Genomic DNA, 25,574 nt, shown 5'->3' with positions numbered 1-25,574 from the left:
TAACCTTGAATGATGATACAACAAGTTTTGTCAGTCCTTCGACATATGGTCCTAAAATCTTGTGCTCCCGAACACGCAAGGTGGCATGGTTTCTGGTGAGAATTTGTAAAAAGAAATAAGCATCAAGATGTATGTATGTGTACATAGATGGGTGTTCCTGTCTGCATTAAATATTTAAGTGTATATCACTAAGCATAATTATTATTGAGCTTCATAAGTTATCAATGGAATCCTGATTTCTCGAACCCTCAGTGTTTCAAATCTCCTGATAACTCGAACCAAGTCATTTCCCCTCGTCAGTCAAATGCTGTAGTTTCACCCCCGATTCAATTTTTTGCACCAATTTTCTATTCCCTTGGAGGTTCGAAAATCGGGATTCCACTGTATTAAGAGATCATCAATAACAAAGGATGTGCCACAAACAACAGTAGTGGCCTACAGTGTATGACAACTCATATTCTAATAGTCAGTACTGGTACATACAAAAGGTACCGAGTTCCAAATTACATGGAAGATGCCATGTCACATTATTTTTCACAATTTTGCTGGAAACAAGCCTACTGCACATACCCCCTTGGACAAAGCAAATCTCTGACTTTTTCATTGTAAATCTCAATGTAGGAGACTTCAACTTTATTTGTAATGTTTTCATCCTCATTCTGGAAGGGAATACAAAGAAAATTGTCATACATATTTTGTATAACATTCACAAATTGCAGCAGTGATGTTCGGGATGGAGCAGGGCCTTGATAGGGTGGGGTGGGGTGGAGTGGACGACTCAAGAAGGAGTTACCTCCTAGGAGAGCAGACATAAGCCAGGTGGACAGAAGGATGCAAAGAGACGACAAGATCGACAGAATTGTGGTGGTGGTGGTAGTTGGAGGAGACGTACATGTAGTGGAGAACTGTGACGATCGGGAAGAGGAGGATGAGATACCAAACACGTCAGGGAGTGCACCAGGAAGAAAGAAGGAAAGAGAAAGGGGAGCGGAGAAAGAGAAGGAAAACAGACACATGAGAGAATGACAGGGATGGAAGAGAGGGTGATAATTATAAAGAAGACAGCTGGTAGGGTGAAAGAGTTTGGTGTGTTGACATATCTTGCAGGCAATAAGAGACTGGAAGATCATGGCATGAAGGCTGTTGAATGTACTAGGAGGAAATGGAGAGGGTGATGATGGGGTAGGAAATTACACAAACTGGTAATTAACAGCATGATGTGTTGGAGTCGGTTGACAGGCTGAAGGTAATATAATATGCAAGATCGCAAAGATGATGACGATCCTTCAATGCCATTGTCTCGGTCATGGTATTGACAGATGACCAGACTTGGTGGACATACTTATTTAATGTAACTTACTTTTGAAATTTTATCAAAAAGTTCATCACACAGCCTGGGTATAAGACCTGTCTGGTTCTGGCTTCCCATCATGGTGAAGGTCTTCCCAGATCCTTGAAAGAACAACAATAATATAATTAACAATAACAACACATGCCGCCAACCAACAGGAACAATACACATGTACAAATCAACTGCAGTTACTACGAATCATCAGTTGAAAAAGGTGCAATGAAGGTTTGGTGGCCAGGTTTTAACATTCGCCTTGTGTTGTTGTCACAGGCAACTGGCTCTGTTTCCAGTGCAACTTGTCAGCCTTTGACGTCATTGGCAGCAAAGTGCGCGAAATTGCAGCCGACAGTATTGTTACCATTGGAAACGAGGAAAGTTGGCTGTGACAACACCATCATTTTAGATCCAAAACTTTGCCACAAAGCTCTGTTGTGCCTTACTCAACTGATGATCGAAGTAGAAAGAGTATCACTTATCTCAACAAACATTATCTAATATACACGGAAGCAACATAACAAACATTTTCATTTACAACATAGCCCAAAGAAAATAAGCACGCAAATTAGTTTAAAATAATATTGTGTTCCTATAACTCAATAGAAACACAGAACTAGGACAAGCTGATGACCTAACAATGGCGTGAGCAAAGAGAATTTACATTTTAATGATCAAAGTAAACAAATTGTTTTCTTTTTTTGTCTTGGAATTTTCTAAAAGAAATAGAAAACTTGAAAAAGCAGTGGAAACACTCACCTATCAGCTCGTGTTCTCACAGCATTTCTCGTTCTCCAAAACTTCCTTAGATTATAAGCTCAAGATTTCTATCACATGATAGTTGACAAGGACGCAACCTGAGTCAACTAACACACTTAGGAATCGAGAGCAAATAGTCTATTGTACAGTGTAATGGTTTTAGTATAAATCTAATAGTCACTCAAAACTTTATCTAAATCGTCTTCACAGACAAAAACACAAAGGAGCAGCCACCAGTTTGTCAACAAGCACTCACTGCAACATTAATCACTATCTACAACAGAATAGATAATGAGTAGGATAACCAATCAGAGAATGCCATTTGTGATAGAACGCTAGTAGATTTGTACTACATGAAAACTCGAAAGAAACACGGTACATGTTTTCTATTAGTAAAATGTTCACCTTATTTTACTCAGTATCACATACTACAAGTTATGGCAACTAAAATATATTATGATCACTCTATACCTGTCTGTCCGTAAGCAAAAATACAAGCATTATAGCCCTCAAACGCATTCAAAAGAACATCTGCTCCAAGACAGTTATAAACTTTCTCCTGACCTATAGGGTAGAAGCAAAACAAAAATAAATTATTTATATGCAAAAGCAGTTGTCAACCAACAGCTGTTATTCACAACTACTTCACAAATGAACATGATTACATTTAAAAAAATCAGCCAGTTACAAAGTTATATATTTTTTTGATATGACAAACAGTACATGTATTTCACAAGGCATTAAGTTCTTTGACAGGTCTTTAAATTCAGGGCCACGACCCACAACACCTGTTACGGCTGAGTATGTTTGATGGGCCCTTCATGTTATAAGTGAACTTGCTTGTAATTGATACAATTCACCCACAAAGTAACAAGTTTGTTACAGGTGTGAAGATCAGGGCAACAGATGACTCAGAACATGACTGCCCTGCTTGATAATGGCATGACTGAGATACCCTTTCAATTATCAAATTTAAGATACAGTCAAACCTTCCGTACACGATCAACCAAAATGTCAAGCCTAGGTGGTTGATTAGGGGAGGTAGTCGCTTACCAGGGCTTAGACCATATTGTGTCAAAATTTTGCCTCATTTGAATATAGTAACTGCAGAGGAATATTCTAATTTTCTGTAATTATGACACATTAAAAGGTCATGTCCTTTAAGACTGATATAGTACAGTGTATGTGCATTTTTCCTTTAAATTTTCAAATGGTTTATTAAAGTGAAAAGTTAGAGAAAAAAAATCTGGCACTTGCCATTGGGTAATGTCTGTCTCTTGTACTTAGTGAAAGAAGACTTAGAAATGTAATTGGTTTCTGATCTTTGTGATAGAAATAATCCACTGTCTGTATTTAATTACATATTAATAATGAAATAATAATTGTGGGGGATCTTTCAGAAAAAAAGCTCAACTGAGCTTGCTTGATCTCCCGCCTTATCAACTACACATATCATCTGATTGTAATGTAAATGATTGTAATGAATGATATAAGGTGAATAAAGATAATACTGCAATAAAGTTACAACACCTTTTTATCAGTTTCAGGTCTATTATTGGTCAAGTGGTCGCTTATGGGAGGTTAAAAAAAAAAAGAGAAACTTTCAAATTTTTAGCTATAAAGGTGGTTGCAGTCACTTACAAGATGTTCCATATGGTGATTTGACATGGAAACTTTCATTGGCATTTTGGAAAACTGGTTGTTGACAAGAGGTGGTCGCTCACGAGAGGTGGTTGCAACCAGAGATTCAACTGTGTTGTTTCTCACTTAAATACACTTCATTTAATTTTGCAGTAGTTCCAACAATTTCATGACACATCACTTACTGGCATACTTGTTGTTGCTTTCATCCATTGACCAAAAGCAGTGATCGAAAGCAAAGGTCTAAGAAATGCAAAAACAACATCAACAAAGAGACCACTAAAGCAACAAGCATACATGTACACTGTATACTGCGCATCTCTAGTTCAAAATACACACACATGTGGGTCTTTTGTATCTACTTCATTGGAATCTAGATGTTTCCAACCAGTTAGGGGAACCAAACAGAAATAAGTTTCGAAAAATTGGGAGGTTCAAAATTTTGAAGGTACTGTAATAAATGACTAACTTGTTAGCCAAGGGGGAACAAAATTGGTTCTAATAATCAGAAGATTAGAAAAACCAAGGTTTGAAAATTCGGGTTTAATTTACTTAACTGATATCGCAATATGCAAGAGAAGGAGTGTAATGGAGAGGGGCTGCTTATTAGCGATGGGGTGTATAGTATCAATGAAGTAATCGTGTACAGTTCAAATGAATTATAGTTATGATTAAAAGCACATGGTCAAGTGTCGAGTTGAATCTGTCTTGTGTGTACTTATTTTGGTTATATCCGGATGTTTCATTGACCGTGAAACACTACAGGGTGCAAAACTGGTCAGTGTACAACCCAGACCGTGGACTGCAGACTGAGGGTAAAATGCAGACTGCAGGTTACAAACTTTTTAACTGAATCATGTTACATGTACCATTTCCATCATTGAAAGCTAACTGTAAACAGGCTAACCAAAGCACTATTTAGGCTAACCCGAGTGACATTCAAGTTAACCAGTGTGATATTCAGGCTAACCAGAGTGCCGACTTTCACTGCAGTTAGCCTGAATAATCATATTTACGGTCGGCCTCAATAACCCTGTTTATGGTCAGTACTCAATAATGGAAATAATGTGATATATATTACTTAAAATGTCTGTAGTGTCCAGTCTGTATTTTACTCGCAGTCTGCAGTCCCCAGGCTGCATTTTACACTTATCACGTGCAAAACTGAATAATTACGGTATATGGGAGTTTGAAATTTTGAAGAATGTTGGCTTTGTTTGGAAACATCTTGGACTCTTCCATGCAAGCACTGTCTTCTAATTTTTGGATATTCACATACACCTCCATAAATAATTTGGATTTCAGCCATTATTGTTAAAAAAATTAAACAATATTGCACTTTGGACAACCTTATTATTATTTGACTGAGGCTTAACATAAATACCTGTTTCAAATAATTCAGCACGTCACATGACCAAGTTATATAACAGGCCAATAGTTTATCTGAAGTGTTTCTATGACATTGTTTCCAAATAACTGACATATTGTTAAATTTGTCTGAATTGTATACCTTTGTTGCATATTCGTTCCACAGGCAAGATTACGATAATATAAAAGAAAACAAAATATCCTTTGATCATAACTTCAAGAGTTATCTTTTAAGAACAGAAGTATATCCTCAAACCATTCTAGCTTTTCTATTTGATTCAGAGGAGTAGAACCATGTTAGGGCAGATAGATTTCACTCCTTTATTTTAGAGCTTGTACAAAACGTATTTGTCACTACATTTAACCTAAAGGGCAAACGAGTTTTTACAGTTCATAAAAATTCCATATTCTTTCATCATCACTCGTAAAATGTCCATAATCTTTCATCAAATATTTTGCATGCAAACAAGTTTAAAATATTGCATAAATGCATATGACCAGACTATTTAATTAACAAAGTTCTTGCATACCTTTGTGTGTTTCCTGTCCCCAAAATTATTTCGAACCACGGAAAAATGTGGACAAAAAGAGAAATCAAAATTAATAAAAACAATTTAAACATACAAGTGTGCCTCTACGTGCAAGACAATCGACGTACGACAATTGTTACAGTTTGTATACGAACAAAATGTATACAATTTATAGAATAGCCTCCAGCGAGGGTTTGAACAGATTAATACTCGCTTTAAATTGCATTTCTATTGCATAACAGAGACATTGGCACACATTTCGAGCTTCATACAAATATCTCAAGTGACAGCTAATACCCTGTTCTGTAATAATAAATCACTGCACATTTTCTGTTTACACTCGTACTAATTTCTAAGCCCATTTTGTTTACAAATCTTTTGAAACCATTCAAGCGGATGCCCTTTGTTTACAACGAAACCTAAGTGGGCAGAGAAAGGTTCTCGAACGATTCATCGTGAATAATTTCCGCTCCAATTAAAAAAATGTTGGGCCCCTTTCAATTGCTCAGTCGTCATTTGATATGAGAGATTCTCACTCTGAAGTCTTCTTTGTAAAATCAACATTTAGTAAGATATAAAAAAGCCTTCGCTGGCGAGAATCATGGAACAACTGAATTTATAAGTGTAGTTGCTGAAAAAATTCAGCAAATATCTATCAAAAGGATCGATACCATTCGTTGTACTACAATGTAGCTATGAATGGTGAATGACATTGCTTCCGATCGATGTCGATCTAATGCAAATTTAGCTACTAGATGTCGTTTCAGACAGTACACATCGTAAACGAGGGCATATTAAATCTTTTAAAAGTGAAATAAGCTTAATAACGGCACTTGGCAGGTAAGCACAGGTAAAGAACGAAACCTTTGAAATGGTAAGCTCAAAATGAAATTGTCGATGTCGCTTGTTGCACGAGCAAGCTTGATTTTGAAGATTAAAAACAGAAGACCTACAGAAATGACAACCATTCTAAACATTAATTTATGAAAATCCTATTTCGGCAAAAAACGTGGTACATACACTGAGCTTTAAACGGAAATGGTGGCGTTGTCGCGTGGATTGATCATTTTGGAGCCAGCAATAAGTTTAGGCGAGAAATAAAATCACAACATCATCTCGCAAAGGAAGCACAATGCATAGGATATAATATAACGGTGTTCTGGCTCAGCACGCAGCTCCAGTTTCCGTGATTTCAAAGAAATTTCCATTCAAAACAAAAATCTACATAAACGTAGCCCATTATAAGCTTACGAGCTGAACTTAAAATTGGCTTACGCACGAAGCATTCTCACTTGCATTTGCCGATCGCTAGAGATCTACGATAAGATGCACATCCGGCCATTCGAACTATTAAATACGAATCAGCTCACAAATAACAAAACATCTAATAAGACCTGTTCTTTCCCACCCTGGCCTGCGTGCACACAACCCCACAACTTACTTGTCTCGAGATGCCGATGAAAACAAAACCGTCTGTGTTTCGTCCATATCCACCACACATTTTGTCCCCAAATCGATTTCTGTGGAATCCCGAGAAAGGCAAAGCAATTCATACTCGTTCAAACACGAAATCAAAGACCGGTTTTCTAAGCTACGAACACGATTTGTTCCTACCTCGACGATTAAAAGGCCTCACACGAACGGCCACCTTAACTTTAGAACTCATCCCAGACGGATCGGCGACTCAACAGACTACCGGCTTCCAGATAAGAAGATTTAGCAATGTTAAGACGCCATAAGAGAATCTTCCGTTCAGCGTTTTTCATTTATATTGAAATCGAAGAGTTTATATTCCATCGTTCTTCTCACACGCGCCGCCATATCTTACCATAACCTATTCACTTGACATCCGGGAACTGCAGTGACACGGCAATTGGTGTTCCGCATTCCTTATATGGAAGTCGGCCAATCCGCGAAAAAGGCGCGAAAATACGAGACAAGTGACAAGATAAGTACCGCTCAGGAAATAACTCTGTCGTCTACAGAAATATTGATAGTTCAGGTCAATATAGCAGACTTCGTTTGATTACATGATTAATATCAAACACTGTTAGAACTGTTTGTAGAAAAAATAGAAAGGGAGCGTTATTCACGTGACAAATAAAGCTGTAAGCAAACAATATTTCAAAAACAAAATTATGTAAAATGGCCCGAAGCGGTCCGTGGACAGAAATGTCACAAATTATAATTATAGCGATGATGTAGCCATTTCAGTCTCATGATCTAAACGAAGTGATGTGGCCTGTGTTTAGCGCACGCGGTGTTTACTTTTTGAGTTGATTTAATGAAACATGTGATCGAGGAAAGCGAGTAAGACATAAAAATAACGTAAAACCCACCTCTAAGAACGTAGTATTTTAAGAACCTGCTGGCAGATATTTGCCATTTTAATACTCAAAAATTTATATAAAAACCTGTTTAGCCAATCAAGATCAAGCAGGTTGTTATATGTGGGCTACCGTTAAATTATGATAAACATTTTAGCCAAGGAGTGTGACTTCGAGGCAAATTGATTATGAGAAAATAGATACCGAGTAGTACAGTTGTGATTATATACTGTAATATATCAGTTCAAGGACTAAACCCAAGTTTATTTATTTTTCTGGTGATCAATAACTATATGTCCTTCATAGAAATTAAGAACCTAATTAAGAGGGTGGTAAAGGATATTTTCGTGACCCGTGATCGGCCCTTTTTATTTCCTGTGAAATGTGAAATAGCCATTTTTTCCCTCGCGAATCGAGATTTCCATAGTCGCCGTGAACCGTGATTTTCCAAAACGTTCTCTTTTATTTTTCGTGAAGCGTGAAATGCCAATGTTGTATTTTTCGTGAATTGTGAAAGGGCTGCTTTATTTTCCGTGAAACGTGATCCATACCCCCCCCCCCTTTACCACCCTCAATTAAGAAGCTACTTAGCCTAAATTGCCAAAAACTGCCCCAAAATACAAGACCTTAGACTTAAAAAAAATAGGTTCTTATACGCGAGATTTAACTGTATTCTTCGCACAATTTCCTTTACTGTCCTCTATATTCTGGAAAATTGAGTCAAATCGGGGCCGAACATTCACGGAAAAATCTGAAACGTTGCAGAAGATTTTGCGGATTATGCAAGTCTGAAGTGAAATGACATTTAAACAGAGTTAAAGGCCAATGACATGGATAACGGCGCGCAAATGTATACTGAATGATGGAATAAACTCTTCACAGCCTCTGTATTCACGCACCCGAAAGATAAAGCCAGCGAAGCGAGCAAAGCACGCGGAGGTGGGAGGGGGGAGTGGGGTTTGCAATCTTGGTCCCCACCCCTACCCAGTCAAGTCTTCTCGTTTTCCGCTGGCGTCCACTTCTCTCGCGATTCTATCCGCGCATTCAAATAAAAGGCGAGAAAAAAGAGGGCTGTGAGCAGTCTACTGCGGAACGTCGACCCCTAATGCTTGTTTGTCTTGGCCGCCCATAGTTTAAGTCCCTACCACTTTAAAATGGTCTCCGCGGTCCCCGAACTGAAGCTTTCTTTTTACGTGGTTTTCATATTGCCAAGACTACTATACGACTGCTGCGAAAGTGTCGCTCAGAATCGATGGAGTTCACTGAAGTATACTAAGAGAGTTCAAGCAATGACGACGGCGACCCCGACGACAACGCCCACTAAATATGAATTTATATTTTACCTTTGAATTTCGAAATTGTCTAGATCTGTTCAGTGCGTCTAAATTGCTCTCAGAACTTGCTCAAGCTAAATATGTAAGCCATCGTTCACGCTATCCGCTGGATAGTGATTTATCCGGTGCAGTGGATAGCGTTATCCGCCTTTCGAACAACCTGGGACTGATCTCACATGGCTGAGCGTCAAACAGAGTGACATAAGCAGAGTGAGTAAACACCCATGTATAGGCCTTGGCGGATTGTGCTCCTAAAAGTGGCATATTATACTACTAGCAGTGCTCGAAATTTTGCCAAATTATGCCAAAATTATGCCAGAATTCCCAAAATATGCTCCTGATTTCCGAAATTATGCTCACAAAATGACGTAGATTCTGTACATAGAGGCGCGCAATAACGACACCAAATTATGTTTTTCAAATAAACTGTTGTTGTAAATTTATTTGTGTTTTATGGCAGTTTGTCTCGGCCGTCAGCTGTCCAAATTAGCTGCCTAGTAACTAAGCATGTCAGAACAAAGTCAATACTACTATTACCGTAGCTAAAACACGTATTGCAAAAAAACATACTAACCAAATCTAATTTATTTCTGTAGAAAATACACCATATTTACTAAATTTTATGAATTTATGCTCCAAAAAGTGCTAAAATTTGCTAATTATACCGTGGCAGTGCTCGTTTAAAAAAGTATGTTTTTTTTTGCTCCAATTATGCCCAAAATTATGCTAGCACAATCCGCCAAGGCCTACCCATGTGTACCAGACTACGAGTAGATCCTCTTTCACTTGGTCCGTTGAGCAAGACCGTAAATTAACCGCGCGGAATAAATGGGCGCGTGAAATCCTGAGGGCCATTTCTTTCGCGTCACGCACGACGGGCTAAGCGAAAGAAGGACTATTCGTAGTGCACATGTATACCTACAGACTGAAATTTAGAAATTAGACTACCATTCTATAAAACCCAATTCGGCCTAAAATTTAAATCAGGTTCTTATTTGTAAGATCAATTCGAAACGCAGGCATTGTATGAGTAAAATATACTTTACTTCAATTACAATACTTCAGATTTGATTTCTTGAGTTGCGCATCTGTTATCTTAAAATCCAGCTCCTATGTATTCCAGTCCCGGGGATTTTCCCTATAATGGCCTATAAAGGGAGGCTCCGCCCCAAAGGGGTACTTTTTTCAGACTTTAGGTATACAAAATGGTGGGGATTTCACGAGCTGAGGTATATAAAACGTTAGGGATATCTGTAGTTTAGTTATTTTAAAGGGCCTTTAATTAAAATATTTCAAACAGGCGCACCTTATGACTGTATCATTTCATTTATTAGGCACTACACGAAAATAAAAAGAAGGCTTACTTTTTTGGCAATAAAAGGGTACCTTTTCTGTCAAAATAGTATACAAAAGGGTAAGGGGTTGGACGTCGGGGCGCAGCCTCCCTGTATAGAACTTTGAAGAGTCCCCCCGGGATTCCAGTATGGTAAGATGTGCTGTTTTGTATAGTTGCAGTTTAAATCCCTGAATAAAATAAGAACCTAACTAAAAATCTTAACAGCCTGATTGCCCACTAAGCATCCGATATTTAAAGGAGCTTAATCGCGGTGTTTTGAGTTATTTTGGCCACGCACAAAATTGCCTTTAAATTGAAGGAAACCTGAAAATAGTAGTTTACTAAGATAGAAAAACACCAAATAGGTAATAATAAACCATAAAGAAACAAGTCTGGTTAAGGATGGAGAAGATAAACACGGATTACAAACGACAAACTCAAGATGCGCAACCCGTGACATAGCACCTTTAAGAACTTATTCCGGGCTCTCCCTTTTCTCCCTTGGCTCCGGGTTGGCCTTTTGCTCCAGGCAACCCATTAAAGCCTGGTTCCCCTATTTCGCCTTTCACGCCAGAAGGTCCTATGAAGCCAGGGTCACCCTTGTCACCCGGCATTCCTGGTACGCCGTCCTCTCCTCTCTCTCCTTGAATCCCAGGGAACCCCTGTATTCCTTTGTAGCCGGGCATTCCGTCACGTCCATCCAATCCTTTAGGTCCAGGAAATCCATCATCGCCTTTTCTGCCAGGCCAACCTACAAAAACAACGAGTAGTACATTAATCCTAGTTTCAACCCTTTGTCGTATTTGGAGCTCGTAGAAGAGCCCTCTTTCCATACTGCCTTCCATATCTTCAACCCTGATCCCAGGCTCTCTCTCCTTTGCCTCCTTGACGGAGAGAGAGCCTGAGATCGAGGTTGCTATATCTTTCGTTCCCTTAGTTAAAAAAAATTATACCTTGATTGAACACTCCCCGACTGTTTCAAATGACCAAGGAAATCAAATGATGAAAATGAACATAACGGGGTTAAAAATGGCTATTTACAAACGTGGCCGAGGAACTGAACACTGGACTACTTAGAACAACACCAACCAGGAGCTAGTGATCCGAACGTCAATTTTTTATCAGGCAAGTGATCAGGGAAATAAAGAAAAAGTCATCAAAGACATGGCCTTGATGCACTCTCAAATTCTCAGAACTAACATTAAAAGAACTGTAAGGTATCTAGAAAGGAGAATTGATAAAATAGTAGTTTGACTCGCCCCTCTTTCCTCTTTTTCCTCTTTCTCCGGATTCGCCTTTTGCGCCGGGCTGGCCATCCACACAAATCTTGTCTGGAGGTGAGCACAACTGAGATGCTGTTAAAGAGCGCAGCTGGGTTTGAATCTCGCAACGAACATCTTCCAAGCTTACAGAGCCAGTGTCTCGACGATTTCTCTGGTTTGAATTGCTGCCTGTTAGGTAAAGTAATGCAAACAAAAAAAGATTTTAAAAGTCTCCTTTTTGCAAATGGGGAAGGATATAACTCTTAAACCTTTTGCCAAGTTTTGGCTAATTAAGCGCGATCGAGCTCGAGTTCCTTACAGGCACTTAGACCGCTAAGACGTATATAGGATTTTAGAGGAGAGGGTTCGCGATACGGATCGCCGAAGCCCGTCCGGGGAGGGGGGGGGGGGCGGTCGGGTATTCTTCCCGGAAACATTTTACAATTGAGGTCTTCGGAAATGGGATTTCCGGCATTCTGAGGCCAAGTCAGCGTGTTAGAACGTCTCATTTTTTTTAAATTTAGGGGTTGGACCGAACTCCCGGTTCCCCGAACCCCCCCCCCCCCCCCCCCCCACTGGATGCTCCCCAGGACTGAAAGCCACTTTGTTTGTGCAGCTGGATTTCATACGTTTATACTTCCAAGAAGTGTTAAGAAAACAGTCAGTGAAGCATATTTTTTTCGATTCTTTAGAACCTTGTGTTCGTCAGGTAGCCTGCTTAGCTGGCCCATACAACACGTGATTGCGTGTGGTACACGGGAGGTAAAAACATAAGAGTTCTTGAATTTAAGTCGCGAGGATAGCTTTTTATACGCGAGGCCAAAATTTACAGGCAAAATTATATTATACCGAAATTATATTTAATAATTATATTTATACCGAAACCGAAAAAAAGGTAAAGGTAAGAAATTTTTGTTTGGTGAAGTCTTTTTCATGCATTGACGCAGTTTCAGAAATTAAAGACATGAATTGGGAACGTTAAGTGACAGCTAAAGAAAAGGGAGTCTGCATTCACATGCCCCGATGGCTAATAAAGTCCTGCATTCGATCGATCACTCGCTTTCGGCGATCTAGCCGGCTTGGCCGAGCCTTTGAAGGAACACAATCTTTTGGGCAAAAACGAAACCAAAATTATCACTCAGGCCAATCACCAGGGACAAAGATTGTCTAAACAAGTGCATGAAGTAATCAAGGCTCCAAGCGAATACATGTAGCCGACGCGAAGCGTGAAAAAATAAAATAAAAAATTAAAAAACTAAATAAATAAAAACGCGTGCCAGTGAGTCACCATTGGTTTTGGCTTCTGTTCTGAGTGTTTGAAAAAGAACGCAAGTTTTTCTTTCTTTCTTTCTTTCTTTCTTTCTTTCTTTCTTTCTTTCTTTCTTTCTTTTTTTTTTTGGAATTCTTGGCGTAGAATTGCAAGACTCTAGCCTGCGTGTCAGGCATTAAAAGAGGAAGGAGAGGGGATAATTATAGATTCTGAAGCGCGAGGCGTGATAGGAGGGGCACGCTTCTAATTTCACCCTCTCCCTTCCCTTTGAACGCCTTCCACGCAGGCTAGCAAAACTCCACTGAGACGAGATACTTTTGACACTCAAGTTAATACGCTCTAAAGAGGCGTTAAATCCACGTGCAAGCAGAAAATATGCTGTAAACACAGTAATCCAGCACCGGAATTTGCGTTAAAATTGATATCAAGGTTAATGTCTGAGGCGTTTTAGTGACCTGTGTGGGAGCTAAGGTATTATACTATTCTGAAATAGGACGCCTTTCTGCTCTGAACTGCGGCGTCATGATGTTACACCGCGTATACACTCTTCTTTTATGTAAAAAAAGTATTTTGTAAAACAACATTGAGGCTGAAATTTGCGAAGTTTTAAGAAAACCGAAATGAAACTGAGTTTTGAAAAGAATATAATTTTGTGGGTTGAAAATTTGTTAATACAATACAGTTATATGTTTCGTTAAAAATTCTTCCTTTCTCAAAGCGGCAAAACTAGCCAAAATCAGGAAGCCACAACGAACAGCGCTAGCCCTACGCACGATACTAATGACATTACCGTAGGAAGTTATGCGTGCCATACCAAGCTTTAATGCCTGCAGTCTGGCTCAAAAATTACTTCAACGCCTGGCGGCAGAAACAATTTTCTTATGAAAAAAGAGTGTGGTTAATCGATTCCCTAACCTAAGAGCAATAGCTGAAAAGAACTTAAAGACGGCTTTAAGGAACGGGACGCTATCTTTGCATCTGTAAATTTCCAATCATTTCTTGATTCACAACAAATTAAGCCTTCTTCTAACAACAAACATCTACAACTCCAATGAGGATCGTTTACACAGACTACTAAGAGGCTATAGCTATAGAAAAAAGGAAAAAAATTAATGTTCACCTTAAAAAAGTACTCTCTTTTCTATTTGGGGCTACCTTTCATACAATGTTTAGCGTTTAGAGATGATTTGAACCTTTTAGAAAATACAAGGCGATACTGTTCTAGTATTGGAGAAAAAATAATTCCTGTAAGCCCTCTAATTATATTGCAGGCAGATTTGGTGCTGGTTTCCCGTAGCCTAGATAGAGATAAAGTCTCCATACGAGCCAAGTGGCCCATCAGGCCGGAGCTTATGGTTTCTGTTTCTGTAGAACGAGCTAAGAATCCTGGCAACTCAGTGTTAGTAATTTTCAATGGAGGTGACGTTGTAAAATTTCAAAATCTAAGCCAAAGAGAGCAAGATATCTGCTTGAGACTTACCCCAGGAAGGTGTTTCGCAGACTTCACTCAAGTCATTGACAGTCTCCTCGAGAGAAGTCAGACGCGTCCTCACTAACAACAGACCAACAAAAAACCCAACACAGACAGCGAGCACCACAAGAAATATCAACACCTTCTGGAGAGTTCCAAATGAACTAGGTTGTTGTTTTTCTGGCTTGGTAGTAGCTTCCATTTTCCCCGGCTTGCAACAAATGCTCCCGCTATTTCGTGTGACAATGAATTGGCTGGATTAGATAGATATAGCTCAATAAACACCATGTGGCAGACAGAAAACTCTCTTGATTGGCTGATCCAGAAATGATTGACATATTGATAGAGCAATTGATACACTGGTCGCTGAATAGAAACATTATCTGCAGCAGTACTTCTGCTCTCAGCGATTTCCGTTTTTCTTGGCGACAAAAGACGTCTTCAAGATAAAGAATTTGGCAAGAAACTAAAATGGCGCCGTGGGAACTGTTTATGAGAATTCAATTAGATTCTACCATGAAAGATGTGGATAGGTAGAGCCTGGGGTGGGTAGTGGAGTAACCTTACACTCTCAGACCAATAAGGCAGAACCTATACCGTTATAATTTCACACTAACATAACCCAAGAGGAATACCCTTGGCGGGATTCGCATAAGAAAAGGTCACGGACGATGGTCGGAAAATTTGAATTAAAACCCAACAAGAGAACAATCTGGGAGTTGCTCGAGCGTTATTTGACCCCTAAAAAAATATCACTTTAAACGGAATTGGCTCGATTTCCATCCGCTGTTCAGGAAAGGAACCCACGCTTGCAGACCGAAATCTAGCCTAAAAACGGAAATAAGAGCGCTTTTTTATTATTATTTCTTTGAGTGCACCCTAAAAGATACTTTGGGGCCCAAATTTACAATGGCGTTTTGTCCTGAACACGCTAAATGAGACCAGAATCCTTGATATTCACTCCTAAGCGAGACGACGAGCAACCCCGACTTTTTTACATGGGGAGCCCCCCCCCCCCCCTAGGGGAATACCCCCTTCCTCTTAACCCCGTCCTAAAGATGCTGGTAGCACAAATATGGTAATTGATTTCCTTTAAATTTTTTGGACAGAAAAACATCCTTTATCGCTCATGTGAGCATAAAGACTAATCATCGACTTGTCTATAGTGCATATCTGATTTACCTTCAGGAAATATAATTATTGTTCTTCAGTTCAGCGCAGAAAGTCAAGTTATTATAAAACAGGGCAAGTGTGCCATGTGGCTGACAGTCTTGGCATCCGTAATGAGCCTAACTGAAATCAATCTATGGATCGGATTCTATCAGCATGCTAGTCGCTAATTGGTTTCTTTGATTGATTGATTGATTGATTGATTGATTGATTGATTGATTGATTGATTGATTGATTGATTGATTGATTGATGAAGTAAAATGATAGAGCAAGATATCTGCTTGAGACTTACCCCAGGAAGGTGTTTCGCAGACTTCGCTCAAGTCATTGACAGTCTCCTCGAGAGAAGTCAGACGCGTCCTCACTAACAACAGACCAACAAAAAACCCAACACAGACAGCGAGCACCACAAGAAATATCAACACCTTCTGGAGAGTTCCAAATGAACTAGGTTGTTGTTTTTCTGGCTTGGTAGTAGCTTCCATTTTCCCCGGCTTGCAACAAATGCTCCCGCTATTTCGTGTGACAATGAATTGGCTGGATTAGATAGATATAGCTCAATAAACACCATGTGGCAGACAGAAAACTCTCTTGATTGGCTGATCCAGAAATGATTGACATATTGATAGAGCAATTGATACACTGGTCGCTGAATAGAAACATTATCTGTAGCAGTATTTCTGCTCTCAGCGATTTCCGTTTTTCTTGGCGACAAAAGACGTCTTCAAGATAAAGAATTTGGCAAGAAACTAAAATGGCGCCGTGGGAACTGTTTATGAGAATTCAATTAGATTCTACCATGAAAGATGTGGATAGGTAGAGCCTGGGGTGGGTAGTGGAGTAACCTTACACTCTCAGACCAATAAGGCAGAACCTATACCGTTATAATTTCACACTAACATAACCCAAGAGGAATACCCTTGGCGGGATTCGCATAAGAAAAGGTCACGGACGATGGTCGGAAAATTTGAATTAAAACCCAACAAGAGAACAATCTGGGAGTTGCTCGAGCGTTATTTGACCCCTAAAAAAATATCACTTTAAACGGAATTGGCTCGATTTCCATCCGCTGTTCAGGAAAGGAACCCACGCTTGCAGACCGAAATCTAGCCTAAAAACGGAAATAAGAGCGCTTTTTTATTATTATTTCTTTGAGTGCACCCTGAAAGATACTTTGGGGCCCAAATTTACAATGGCGTTTTGTCCTGAACACGCTAAATGAGACCAGAATCCTTGATATTCACTCCTAAGCGAGACGACGAGCAACCCCGACCTTTTTACATGGGGAGCCCCCCCCCCCCCCTAGGGGAATACCCCCTTCCTCTTAACCCCGTCCTAAAGATGCTGGTAGCACAAATATGGTAATTGATTTCCTTTAAATTTTTTGGACAGAAAAACATCCTTTATCGCTCATGTGAGCATAAAGACTAATCATCGACTTGTCTATAGTGCATATCTGATTTACCTTCAGGAAATATAATTATTGTTCTTCAGTTCAGCGCAGAAAGTCAAGTTATTATAAAACAGGGCAAGTGTGCCATGTGGCTGACAGTCTTGGCATCCGTAATGAGCCTAACTGAAATCAATCTATGGATCGGATTCTATCAGCATGCTAGTCGCTAATTGGTTTCTTTGATTGATTGATTGATTGATTGATTGATGAAGTAAAATGCAAGTTCACGTAAATTTTGTGCATTTTAGGTACTTGCGCCGTTGCTTTTTTCGCAGCCACGCTTTAATGAGCAAAAATTGATAATAACAATAATAATAATAATAATAATAATAATAATAATAATATAGTAACAGCAATAATAATAATAACAATAACAATAATAATAATAATAATAATAATAATAATAATAATTGCTTACATCTGATGTCGCCTAAAGGTAACGGAGAAAGGAAGTTGTTTTCCTCGCCTCTTCCAGGTATTCAGTGACGCTCGGAAAAATAGGCGAGAAGCGCCGTGCAGGAAGGCGAGAGAACTTCCCTCCTCGCACCAAGCCCCACTCTTTCCTTTATTTTGCTTCGCCGTTTCTTTGTAGCATGCCCCAGTTAACTGAACGTCTGGCCGTGGAAGAGACCAACAGCTGCGACAAATTAAATTACGACAAGATTTGTACATCAATAATGATCCTTTATTGAGCTCATTAAAATAATAAATATATAGTTTTACATCTCAAGATGGAACATAACACTAATTCAAACTTATTCAATCTCCAATTTTCATACACAACGTAAAAATCCTGGATTTCCACTTCTTTGAAGTTAGCAATCTGCTGCTCTCTCGTATCGAGTCACCTTCACTCTTGATGTGAAGCATCTCCATCACAATACATTATTAAATCATTTATGAAGTAATAAACATTTCATACCATGGAAATTAAAGACCCGCCCACACTACGCCGGAGAAATTTGTAAACGGCGTTTTTACTCCGAAAATGCATCAAATGTTTTCCGTCCATATTATGCCAGAGGAATTTAAAAACGCAACAATCACCCGTCATTTTGGATTTGTCTTTGAGGAAACCTGGGCAGGGAAATCACATGACTATCGAGTCGTCTTCGTTGTCAAAAAGCTCCGTTTTAAAAATGGTTTCCGTCCACATTAAAACGCAAAGCCGGCGTTTTCTAATTCCTCCGCTTTCAAGAGCGTTTTCGAAAAGCTCCATTTTCGTGACGGATTAGTGTGGACGGTAGGTCTAACCGTAGAAAGAAAGCTGCTTTTTCAAACATTTGCGGCGTAGTGTAGACGGCGCCAAAGGATGTCGTATTTTGGCAGTCGTTCTTTTTCAGTCAAAGTAATCAACATGCGAGCCAGACGTGAAGGTGTTCTCTTTCAAAATTATTAAAAGTTTCCTCGCGGACTCATCTGGTGATAAAACTTTATTCTGAAAGAAAAAAAAAATGTATATGCGTCAAACAATATTAAAGCACCCTAGAATGATTATAATTTCATCAAAGAATGCCGAAGGTCGGCACACGCTAGGAGAAATACTGCGGGGACATGTTACAGCGACAGTTTTCCTCTTGCGACATGCCCGTTTTTGCGAAAAAGTTCTGTTGCAGGGACAAAATTTTGTCCCTGCGACATATAGCATGTGATTTAGCCTGCTTGAAATCGTGCATCATAAAGCGAGACAAAATGGCCTCAGATTTCAATGTTGTATCCTGTGCACTGCTCTTTCAAAGTGTCCTGGCGTGCTCACCAGCTTGCATGCTGTCCGAGCTACCTGTGTTCTATGCGGACACACGAAGGGGCTTGTTCCCGCTTCATGTCCCCAAAACATGTCCCCTGGTGTGTGCCGACCTTAAACGTTGGTGTGGTTAAAGCCTCTGCTGCTCAAGGAAAACACTCTTGTATCTTTTGTCGCAATTTTGTTGTACCAATAGAAGATAAGTTGAACACGGCGTTACAAAATTGTGCCACTGATGTGAAGAGGGCTGGGTACCATTAGTGTATTGAAGTGCATTTAACATGCCTGTTCCACCGTTAACACAACTATCTTTAACAAAATCTTTTCGCCAGATTAGGACTATGTGGAAAAAGTAGGTCTTAGCAAGGGCTATTGGAATGCACAAAGAAAACTGGGGATTGCCACACCTTGACTCTCGGACAAAAATGCTGACGTCAGCATTTTTTTGCAAAAGAAGGAAAAGATATTTCTTTGCAAATTTCCTTAGAATTCGCCTTTATATACAGAAAAGAAAAACACATAATTATATCTTTAGACTACATGGTAAATGTATGGTAACACAAAAACGGGAATGCTCACTTCTTCTTTGCTGGTGTTAAACATTTCAACAACTTCATGATTACCGCAAGTGGTGCGTATTGTCTCATACATGTTTGTAAGCAGTGGTCCAGGGGCATAGTTTAAGACTCGCACATTAGGCTGCAAGATTTTAACACAGGGAGTACTGTCAAAGTCATTAGTTACGTACATTAACACATTAAATCAAGACTCATACTCAGTAATTAAGTTTACCAAATTGTACCCCTTTAAGGAGATACTTTAGAAAAATATGCTTCTCAAATGCTCTACAGCTAAAAGCCTACAACGTTGAAAACTATGCATGTGATGAGACAAAAGGGGAAAATTCTGTTACAAAAGTGAAGTCGACAGCTGGCTGAAAATGAACTTTCAATATTTGGCAGGCCATATCTTGAATTTCCAAATGTTAAATTTTCATTATTTGGCAAGCAAAATCTTGAATATTCAAGTCTAGAATTTTCAATAATTCAGGCAGGCCAAATTTGGAATTCTCAACATTTGGCAAGCCAGTCTTGAATTTCAAAATTTTGAATTTCCAAATCTTGAATTCCCAAAACTTGAGCTGCCAAATCTTGAATTGCCAAACCTTGGAAATTCAACATTTGGAAATTCAAGACTTGGCAATTCAGGATTTAGCAATTGAAGATTTGGCAACTGAAGATTTGGAAATTTAATGGCCAGCGCCTGTCTCTCACTGTTGTTTTGTTAACCACACTCATGTTTCAATCATGAATCAACTAGCAGTCCTCAAGCACTAATTGTAAACCATTAATTTTTTGGAGAAAATGGGGCACTATCTTCTGTTTGGAAAATGCACACCCGGTACTAATCTCTCTACATAGCACAAAGTGACTGGGTGTTAATTTTCTACTCCCCATGGATGAGATGCTAGTCCATTGAAGCGTTACCCCCAGCATTACATTTGCTGGTAACAATTTATACACCTAGATGGAGAGAGGCACTGTGACAGTAAAATGTCTCACCAAAGAAAACAACACCATTAATTTCCCTGGCCAGGGCTCGAGAAGTCGAGCACACCAACCATGATAAGGCCATCATGCCTCTCACAATGATAAAATGACCAAAAAATGACAGAGCTAAGTAAAATTCTTTAGGCAAAAGTTATCAAGACAACGACAAAAACATTTATTTACCTCTTCTTTAGCCAGTACTTGACACATCATATCCCGAGCTGCTTTGCCAGTGCAGTATAATGAGAAATAAGGAAAAGCTTGCACAGCCATGAGGGATGACACATTAACTACTGTACAACTTGCTTCTTTGAATTGTTGAAGAAACTTTGACCTAAAAAAGAAATCTGGTTACTACATTGCCAAACAGACAAAAACAAGAACGGAAAAATAATGTCTGTGTGAGGCATTTACTGCATTTACTTTGAGGGTATCAAAGTTCTGTTGCATTAAAGGATATTCTTACTCCTCCTTCCCCTAACTGGGATGCTAGTCAATCACAAGGTTGCCTGGTACCTATTTATGAAGAAAGGGACTGTGGGGGTAAGGTGTCCAAGAACACAGCACACCTTGACTGCTTTGACCACTGCATCTCCATGAGACAAGAATTTATAAACAAACATAATATATAATCAATTAGCAAATATTGGCATTGTAACAATGATGTACTTGCACAACAATTGGTGGGATGCACGTTGGACCCAGAATCAAGTGGTCCAGGACAATGTCGATGGATTTTGTTCTTGGACAAGAAATGTTACTCTCTATCACTGACTCTCTCTGCCCAGGCATTTAATGCTGGGGTTATCCTGCAATGGACTTGCATCCCATCCAAAAAATGGAGTAGAAGAATTCTTTTAGACAACTCATGCTGCTGATACCAAAGATGCCTAATTTTTATAAGAAAATACCCCCACCATTTGCTACAAACTCGGCCATCATCTATTTGACTCATATTCAGTTTACCAAAGCCTGGCGTTTACTAATCAATGGTTTTGACAGTGTCATCTTTCCATTATATCTTATATCTTATAGCTTACCCTGGCTTCTATTTATTCAGGACACAGTGTTAATAATAATTTAAAACTTAAACAAAGAAGCAAATATAAAATCTTACGTGAGAAACATAGGAGAGGTAAGATTGAGGTTAAAGTAATCTTGAAGGGAGCTGACATCCTGGGATACATCCTTTGTGTCTTTTGATACATCACCAATTGACCCAGCATTGTTCACAAGCAAGGCATGAGTAACTTTGGATGGCTCAACCTAGTCAGACAAAAACAGGATAATTATCATTATTATATAAACAATGGCCTCCATTTGGCAATATTTTTAAAGCCAAATGGAGGCTATTGTGCTTATTATCTTTCAAATATTTTTCACAACATGTGGAATCTGAAAATTGGGGAATATCACTGATATTCATTGATATTCCCCAGTTTTAGCTGAGGCATACTCAGTCACATGACACATTTAGACCAATTGTGTGTGAGTGAAGACATTTCATGGATTATGAGAGTCGATATAAACAGTACAGCTTTGCTGCATGCAACAAGTTTACAACAAGTGTGCACAAATTGGTTTGTGCAGATCACACCTACATTTTCTCCACCTAATCATAGGTTCGAATTACATGAAACAATATGTGTTGTACACTTGTCTTAAGGTTGTCACATGTGGAAGGGTTGTGAAAAGTGGCCAGTTGCCATCCAAAAATCACCATCTACATCGTACTTCATGATCTTGCCTAGGTACTCTGCTGAGGTATTCATCAGATTCTATCTTCATCAGGGCCGTAAGCCAGAAAAAATGATGAGTGGGGCAATGTCCATGAAAGAGTCATAACTGAGGCAATATCTGTGGTTGAATTCTCTTCCTAGGTATTTAGGGTGTCTAAAAAACTCAGGCAAGTGCCTCAGTTTGCCTTTTATTAGCTACTGCTCTGTTATATTAATAGTTGATGTTCTAATTATTGTATTCACTTGGGATTGTGAAGGAGTGAAGATCTTTCAGAGTAACAATTTTAGAACTGTTTTGATAAATAATCCAGCAAAATCCCTCTAATCAGTAGTGCCCCTTAAGGAACAAAGACACATGGATGAGTTAAAACATGGTGTTCAACCAACAAGTTTCACTACTAAAAAGTACGGACTAAAATCATGAAGGTACTTGGCTGCGAAGATATGGAATGCATTGCCATTAGGGCTGTAAGACATAAAATTAAACTTAATAGCTTTAAAAGATGCTTAAATACAGTTGACTTCTTACAGCTACAATGAATTGTACATGGTCGCATAGTCTCATTGTCCTTTTATTTACATAGTTTTATTATTTTATTATAATATAATTTCAGGGATTTTTTTTCCTAAAATACTATCTAGATATTTTTTTATAATTTCTAAATGCTTTTTGTCTGTTTTGCAATACCTGCAAAGTAGTAATATTTGTAATTTAAATTGTAATGAGCTCAGTGTATTCTCTAGCATGTTAATAAAGATTACTTACTTTGCTTACTTAATTACCACCTAGTGTCCATCATTGTATTTACCTTACTGAAGGCAGTCTTAAGAGTTTGATCCAGGGTATTCATTTCTCCAAGATTAGCAATAACGATGTGAACTATGCAAACAGAAAATGCAAAACACAATTGTGACATTTTGCCAAATGATTAATCATACTCATGGCAACTGAATATACCAACTAAATATGCTAACTAAAGATATCAAAAGATCACTCACTTTAAGAAAGGAGTACCGGTAATGATAATGTATCATGATGTATCAATTAAAGAGATTGGAGACATGCTGATTTACTTGAGGAAGGAGGCATGGGGTTTGAAGTCAGAGGTTGGTGTGGGTCTACCTGAATTTAAGTGAAATTTTAGGAAGTTTAAAGAGGGATTAAAATGAAGAAAAAGTTCTGGAACACCACCAGACAATTGAATGCTCCTGAAAGGGCACCCCAGGTTGGTGGACCACTGTTTGTTGTACATCTACCAACTTTTAACTTCAAATTCCAATTTTAGACAACATCAAATCTTCAAAATTTCCTATTTCCATAAATTTTACTAATCCTTTGAGAAAAACTACATATCCCCAAATATACCCAAAAATCACCTAAAAATTTATAAAACAGCCCAAACCACAGATATGTGGGATGAGTAGAGAGACTTTTGACTGCTTGAAACGTGAATGAGCTATTTGCATTAAAACCATAATACCCAGCCAAAATACGGCTTTCATGTTCACCCCCACCTTAATATTGGGGTGGGGATATTTGAGAGGGGTAGGGGGAAATTTGAATGGCATCAAGAGAAAACAATGTTCTTCATAAAATTGTTCAAAAAGAGAGGCCTTGGGAAGCTGTTGTGTGGTAAGTTTGAAGGTAAAGATAAAGTTTTCAAGTAAAAATGTAATCACTTTTATATACTGATGAGCTTAAATTACATAATAAATAAAATAAATGGGTGGACCACAGTGGAAGTTCAAACAGGGTGCTTGAGGGCGACTTTCGTTTTCTTTTCCATTACTAGTTTTTGGATTGTACTCCTGGGGGTAGGGGCATTTGATCGTCAAGTATGTCCCCCTAGGGTGGGGCGTTTGATCGCCATTTTTGGCCCGGGGTATAGGAAACCAACCAAAAATTCAAAATGTCCGATGCCCTGGGGATTGCCCGGCAGGTTGCCCAGGGGGGGATGTATGGATGTTTCTACTGAACTGACGCATAATATCACCTATGCTTCTAATATGGCTGGCTTTACCTTCAGCGGTTGCGCAAACTTGAATAATTGTATTCCTCGTTTCTTCAAGGTCATCTCCAGAGCGCGAAATGAGAATAAAATGACCCTTGGTTCCAGAATCAGAGAATTGCCCGGCTAATGCGACGGCTACGGATCGCCCAAAACCACGGCTAGCTCCAGAAATAAGACAACAGGTTTTCGATCCAGACTCGAACATCGTTCAGTCCTCCCAAAAACTCAAAAACAAGCCCAGAAGGAATAACAGAAGGAACAGTCTCTGATAAGTGCAGAAGACCCTGGGTACGAGGTTCGGTAGCTAAACTTAGCAGCCGCGCAGTAAAGCGGGAACTCGACCCCAGGGTTTTCTCGGAGTTGAACATGTCATGAACTTCGATTGGCTAATCCGAGCATGGTTCAAATAAAACGTGCCCTACCTTTACAAAGCACTCCAGTCTTGAGAAATATAGAAAACGCTAGCCGTTTGAGTCTGCCCTCCTTTAAAAATGGCCTGAGAAAATTCGTTCCGGTGTTTCAACTGTTGAGGAAACTAAACAGCATTTTGCTATATTTTATCGGCGTTTTTCCAATGTGGATACAAAAACCAAACTCATTGGACCGCTGTCAGTTATCTTCTGTAATGTAGGTCGAAAATATTTGAAAACATCGCACATTTCTGTTGTGACATTTCTGAATCAAACTTAGCGACGTAAATCTTATTTAGATTCGATTAGATAGTGAAGGGAGATGATTTTACGCCATGTTGCTTCAACTCGTTAGGTAGTCTGATATATCCACGACCACCCTTGAAGCTACAAGCAAAAACTGGGATCACGTTGTTTGTAAACATTAATGAAACAGTGATATTGAATTCTAAAACTCATCAACTCGTGTGAGATACGTGGAATTTTTGCTCCACCGTAGATGATCACCGGAGAAATTCAAGCTCGCTTTTTTTTTCAATAAAAGTGACCAGGCATCGGAGCTCATTTAATTTGTACGTCTCTTGATGTAGTGTTAGTTTACTTTCACCGCAATTAATTGTCCTTGAAGAATGTATTCACAGCTTCATAGTTGATGGCGAGCCTTCAATAGAGAGGGGTGCCAGTTCGAACGCTCCAAGTAAACAATTTATCAGATAATGTGGCCACAAAATCAGCCGGTTCACGGCTTCGATTAAATTGTGTTTTACTCCAACTAACCTCATAATTCTCTAGCTCAGTGAACTGGAAATCTTCTTTGACAAGAAGTTGGCGCAGTATAGTGTAATTGTTTACT

The 25,574-nt window shown here is 39.1% G+C and overlaps 3 protein-coding genes across 4 annotated transcripts in view; all 3 read right to left on the bottom strand.

The window, feature by feature from the left end:
• The window catches only part of LOC110048903 (kinesin-like protein KIF13A), a 30,950-nt gene extending 23,439 nt beyond the window's left edge, over nt 1-7,511 (bottom strand). Inside the window, exons 1-8 of the mRNA XM_089298953.1 lie at nt 7,258-7,511; nt 7,085-7,163; nt 5,644-5,656; nt 3,931-3,988; nt 2,576-2,668; nt 1,361-1,452; nt 571-659; nt 5-92 (exon numbers count right to left, since the gene is read on the bottom strand). Coding sequence (XP_089155079.1) covers nt 5-92; nt 571-659; nt 1,361-1,452; nt 2,576-2,668; nt 3,931-3,988; nt 5,644-5,656; nt 7,085-7,163; nt 7,258-7,309 — 564 coding nt within the window. The 5' untranslated portion in view covers nt 7,310-7,511. The remainder of the gene's footprint in view (nt 1-4; nt 93-570; nt 660-1,360; nt 1,453-2,575; nt 2,669-3,930; nt 3,989-5,643; nt 5,657-7,084; nt 7,164-7,257) is intronic.
• A 2,815-nt stretch (nt 7,512-10,326) lies between these two features.
• LOC110048881 (uncharacterized) lies at nt 10,327-16,373 on the bottom strand. 2 transcript variants are annotated; one of them, XM_089298952.1, is made up of 3 exons: nt 16,106-16,373; nt 11,900-12,091; nt 10,327-11,391 (listed from the first exon to the last, which is right to left on the bottom strand). In XM_089298952.1, exons 1-3 carry the CDS (start codon nt 16,296-16,298, stop codon nt 11,108-11,110), a joined length of 669 nt encoding a protein of 222 aa, XP_089155078.1. In that variant the 5' UTR covers nt 16,299-16,373; the 3' UTR covers nt 10,327-11,107. The 2 variants fall into 2 exon arrangements, with proteins under 2 accessions (XP_089155078.1, XP_020610296.2); XM_020754637.2 differs by lacking the exon at nt 16,106-16,373 and adding an exon at nt 14,653-14,920.
• Nucleotides 16,374-18,456: 2,083 nt separating this feature from the next.
• On the bottom strand, nt 18,457-24,594 carry LOC110048863 (sepiapterin reductase-like). Its single transcript, XM_020754623.2, has 6 exons — nt 24,321-24,594; nt 23,109-23,179; nt 21,678-21,826; nt 20,744-20,894; nt 19,590-19,709; nt 18,457-18,704 (listed from the first exon to the last, which is right to left on the bottom strand). The coding sequence occupies exons 1-6, from the start codon at nt 24,514-24,516 to the stop codon at nt 18,606-18,608; spliced, it is 786 nt and encodes a 261-aa protein (XP_020610282.2). The 5' UTR covers nt 24,517-24,594; the 3' UTR covers nt 18,457-18,605.
• Nucleotides 24,595-25,574: the final 980 nt, after the last annotated feature.

This window comes from Orbicella faveolata, unplaced genomic scaffold (assembly GCF_042242905.1).
Source record: "Orbicella faveolata isolate gen_17 unplaced genomic scaffold, um_ofav_v1 contig_34, whole genome shotgun sequence".
NCBI classification, from domain to species: Eukaryota; Metazoa; Cnidaria; class Anthozoa; order Scleractinia; family Merulinidae; genus Orbicella; species Orbicella faveolata.
The sequence above is the reverse complement of the archived record's forward strand: the minus strand, read 5'-3'. Positions and strand labels throughout refer to the sequence as shown.

Excerpts from the sequence above, each read along its gene's own strand:
- LOC110048863 (XM_020754623.2), bottom strand. The coding sequence starts at position 24,516 with ATGTTCGAGTCTGGATCGAAAACCTGTTGTCTTATTTCTGGAGCTAGC. Across the intron at positions 21,827-23,108 it reads TTAAGACTGCCTTCAGTAAG|GTTGAGCCATCCAAAGTTAC; the intron begins GTAAATACAATG and ends TTGTCTGACTAG. Across the intron at positions 20,895-21,677 it reads ACCTCTCCTATGTTTCTCAC|GTCAAAGTTTCTTCAACAAT; the intron begins GTAAGATTTTAT and ends TTTCTTTTTTAG.
- LOC110048881 (XM_089298952.1), bottom strand. The coding sequence starts at position 16,298 with ATGGAAGCTACTACCAAGCCAGAAAAACAACAACCTAGTTCATTTGGA. Across the intron at positions 12,092-16,105 it reads CTGCGAAACACCTTCCTGGG|GCAGCAATTCAAACCAGAGA; the intron begins GTAAGTCTCAAG and ends TTTACCTAACAG. Across the intron at positions 11,392-11,899 it reads AGGAAAAAGAGGAAAGAGGG|GTTGGCCTGGCAGAAAAGGC; the intron begins GCGAGTCAAACT and ends TTGTTTTTGTAG.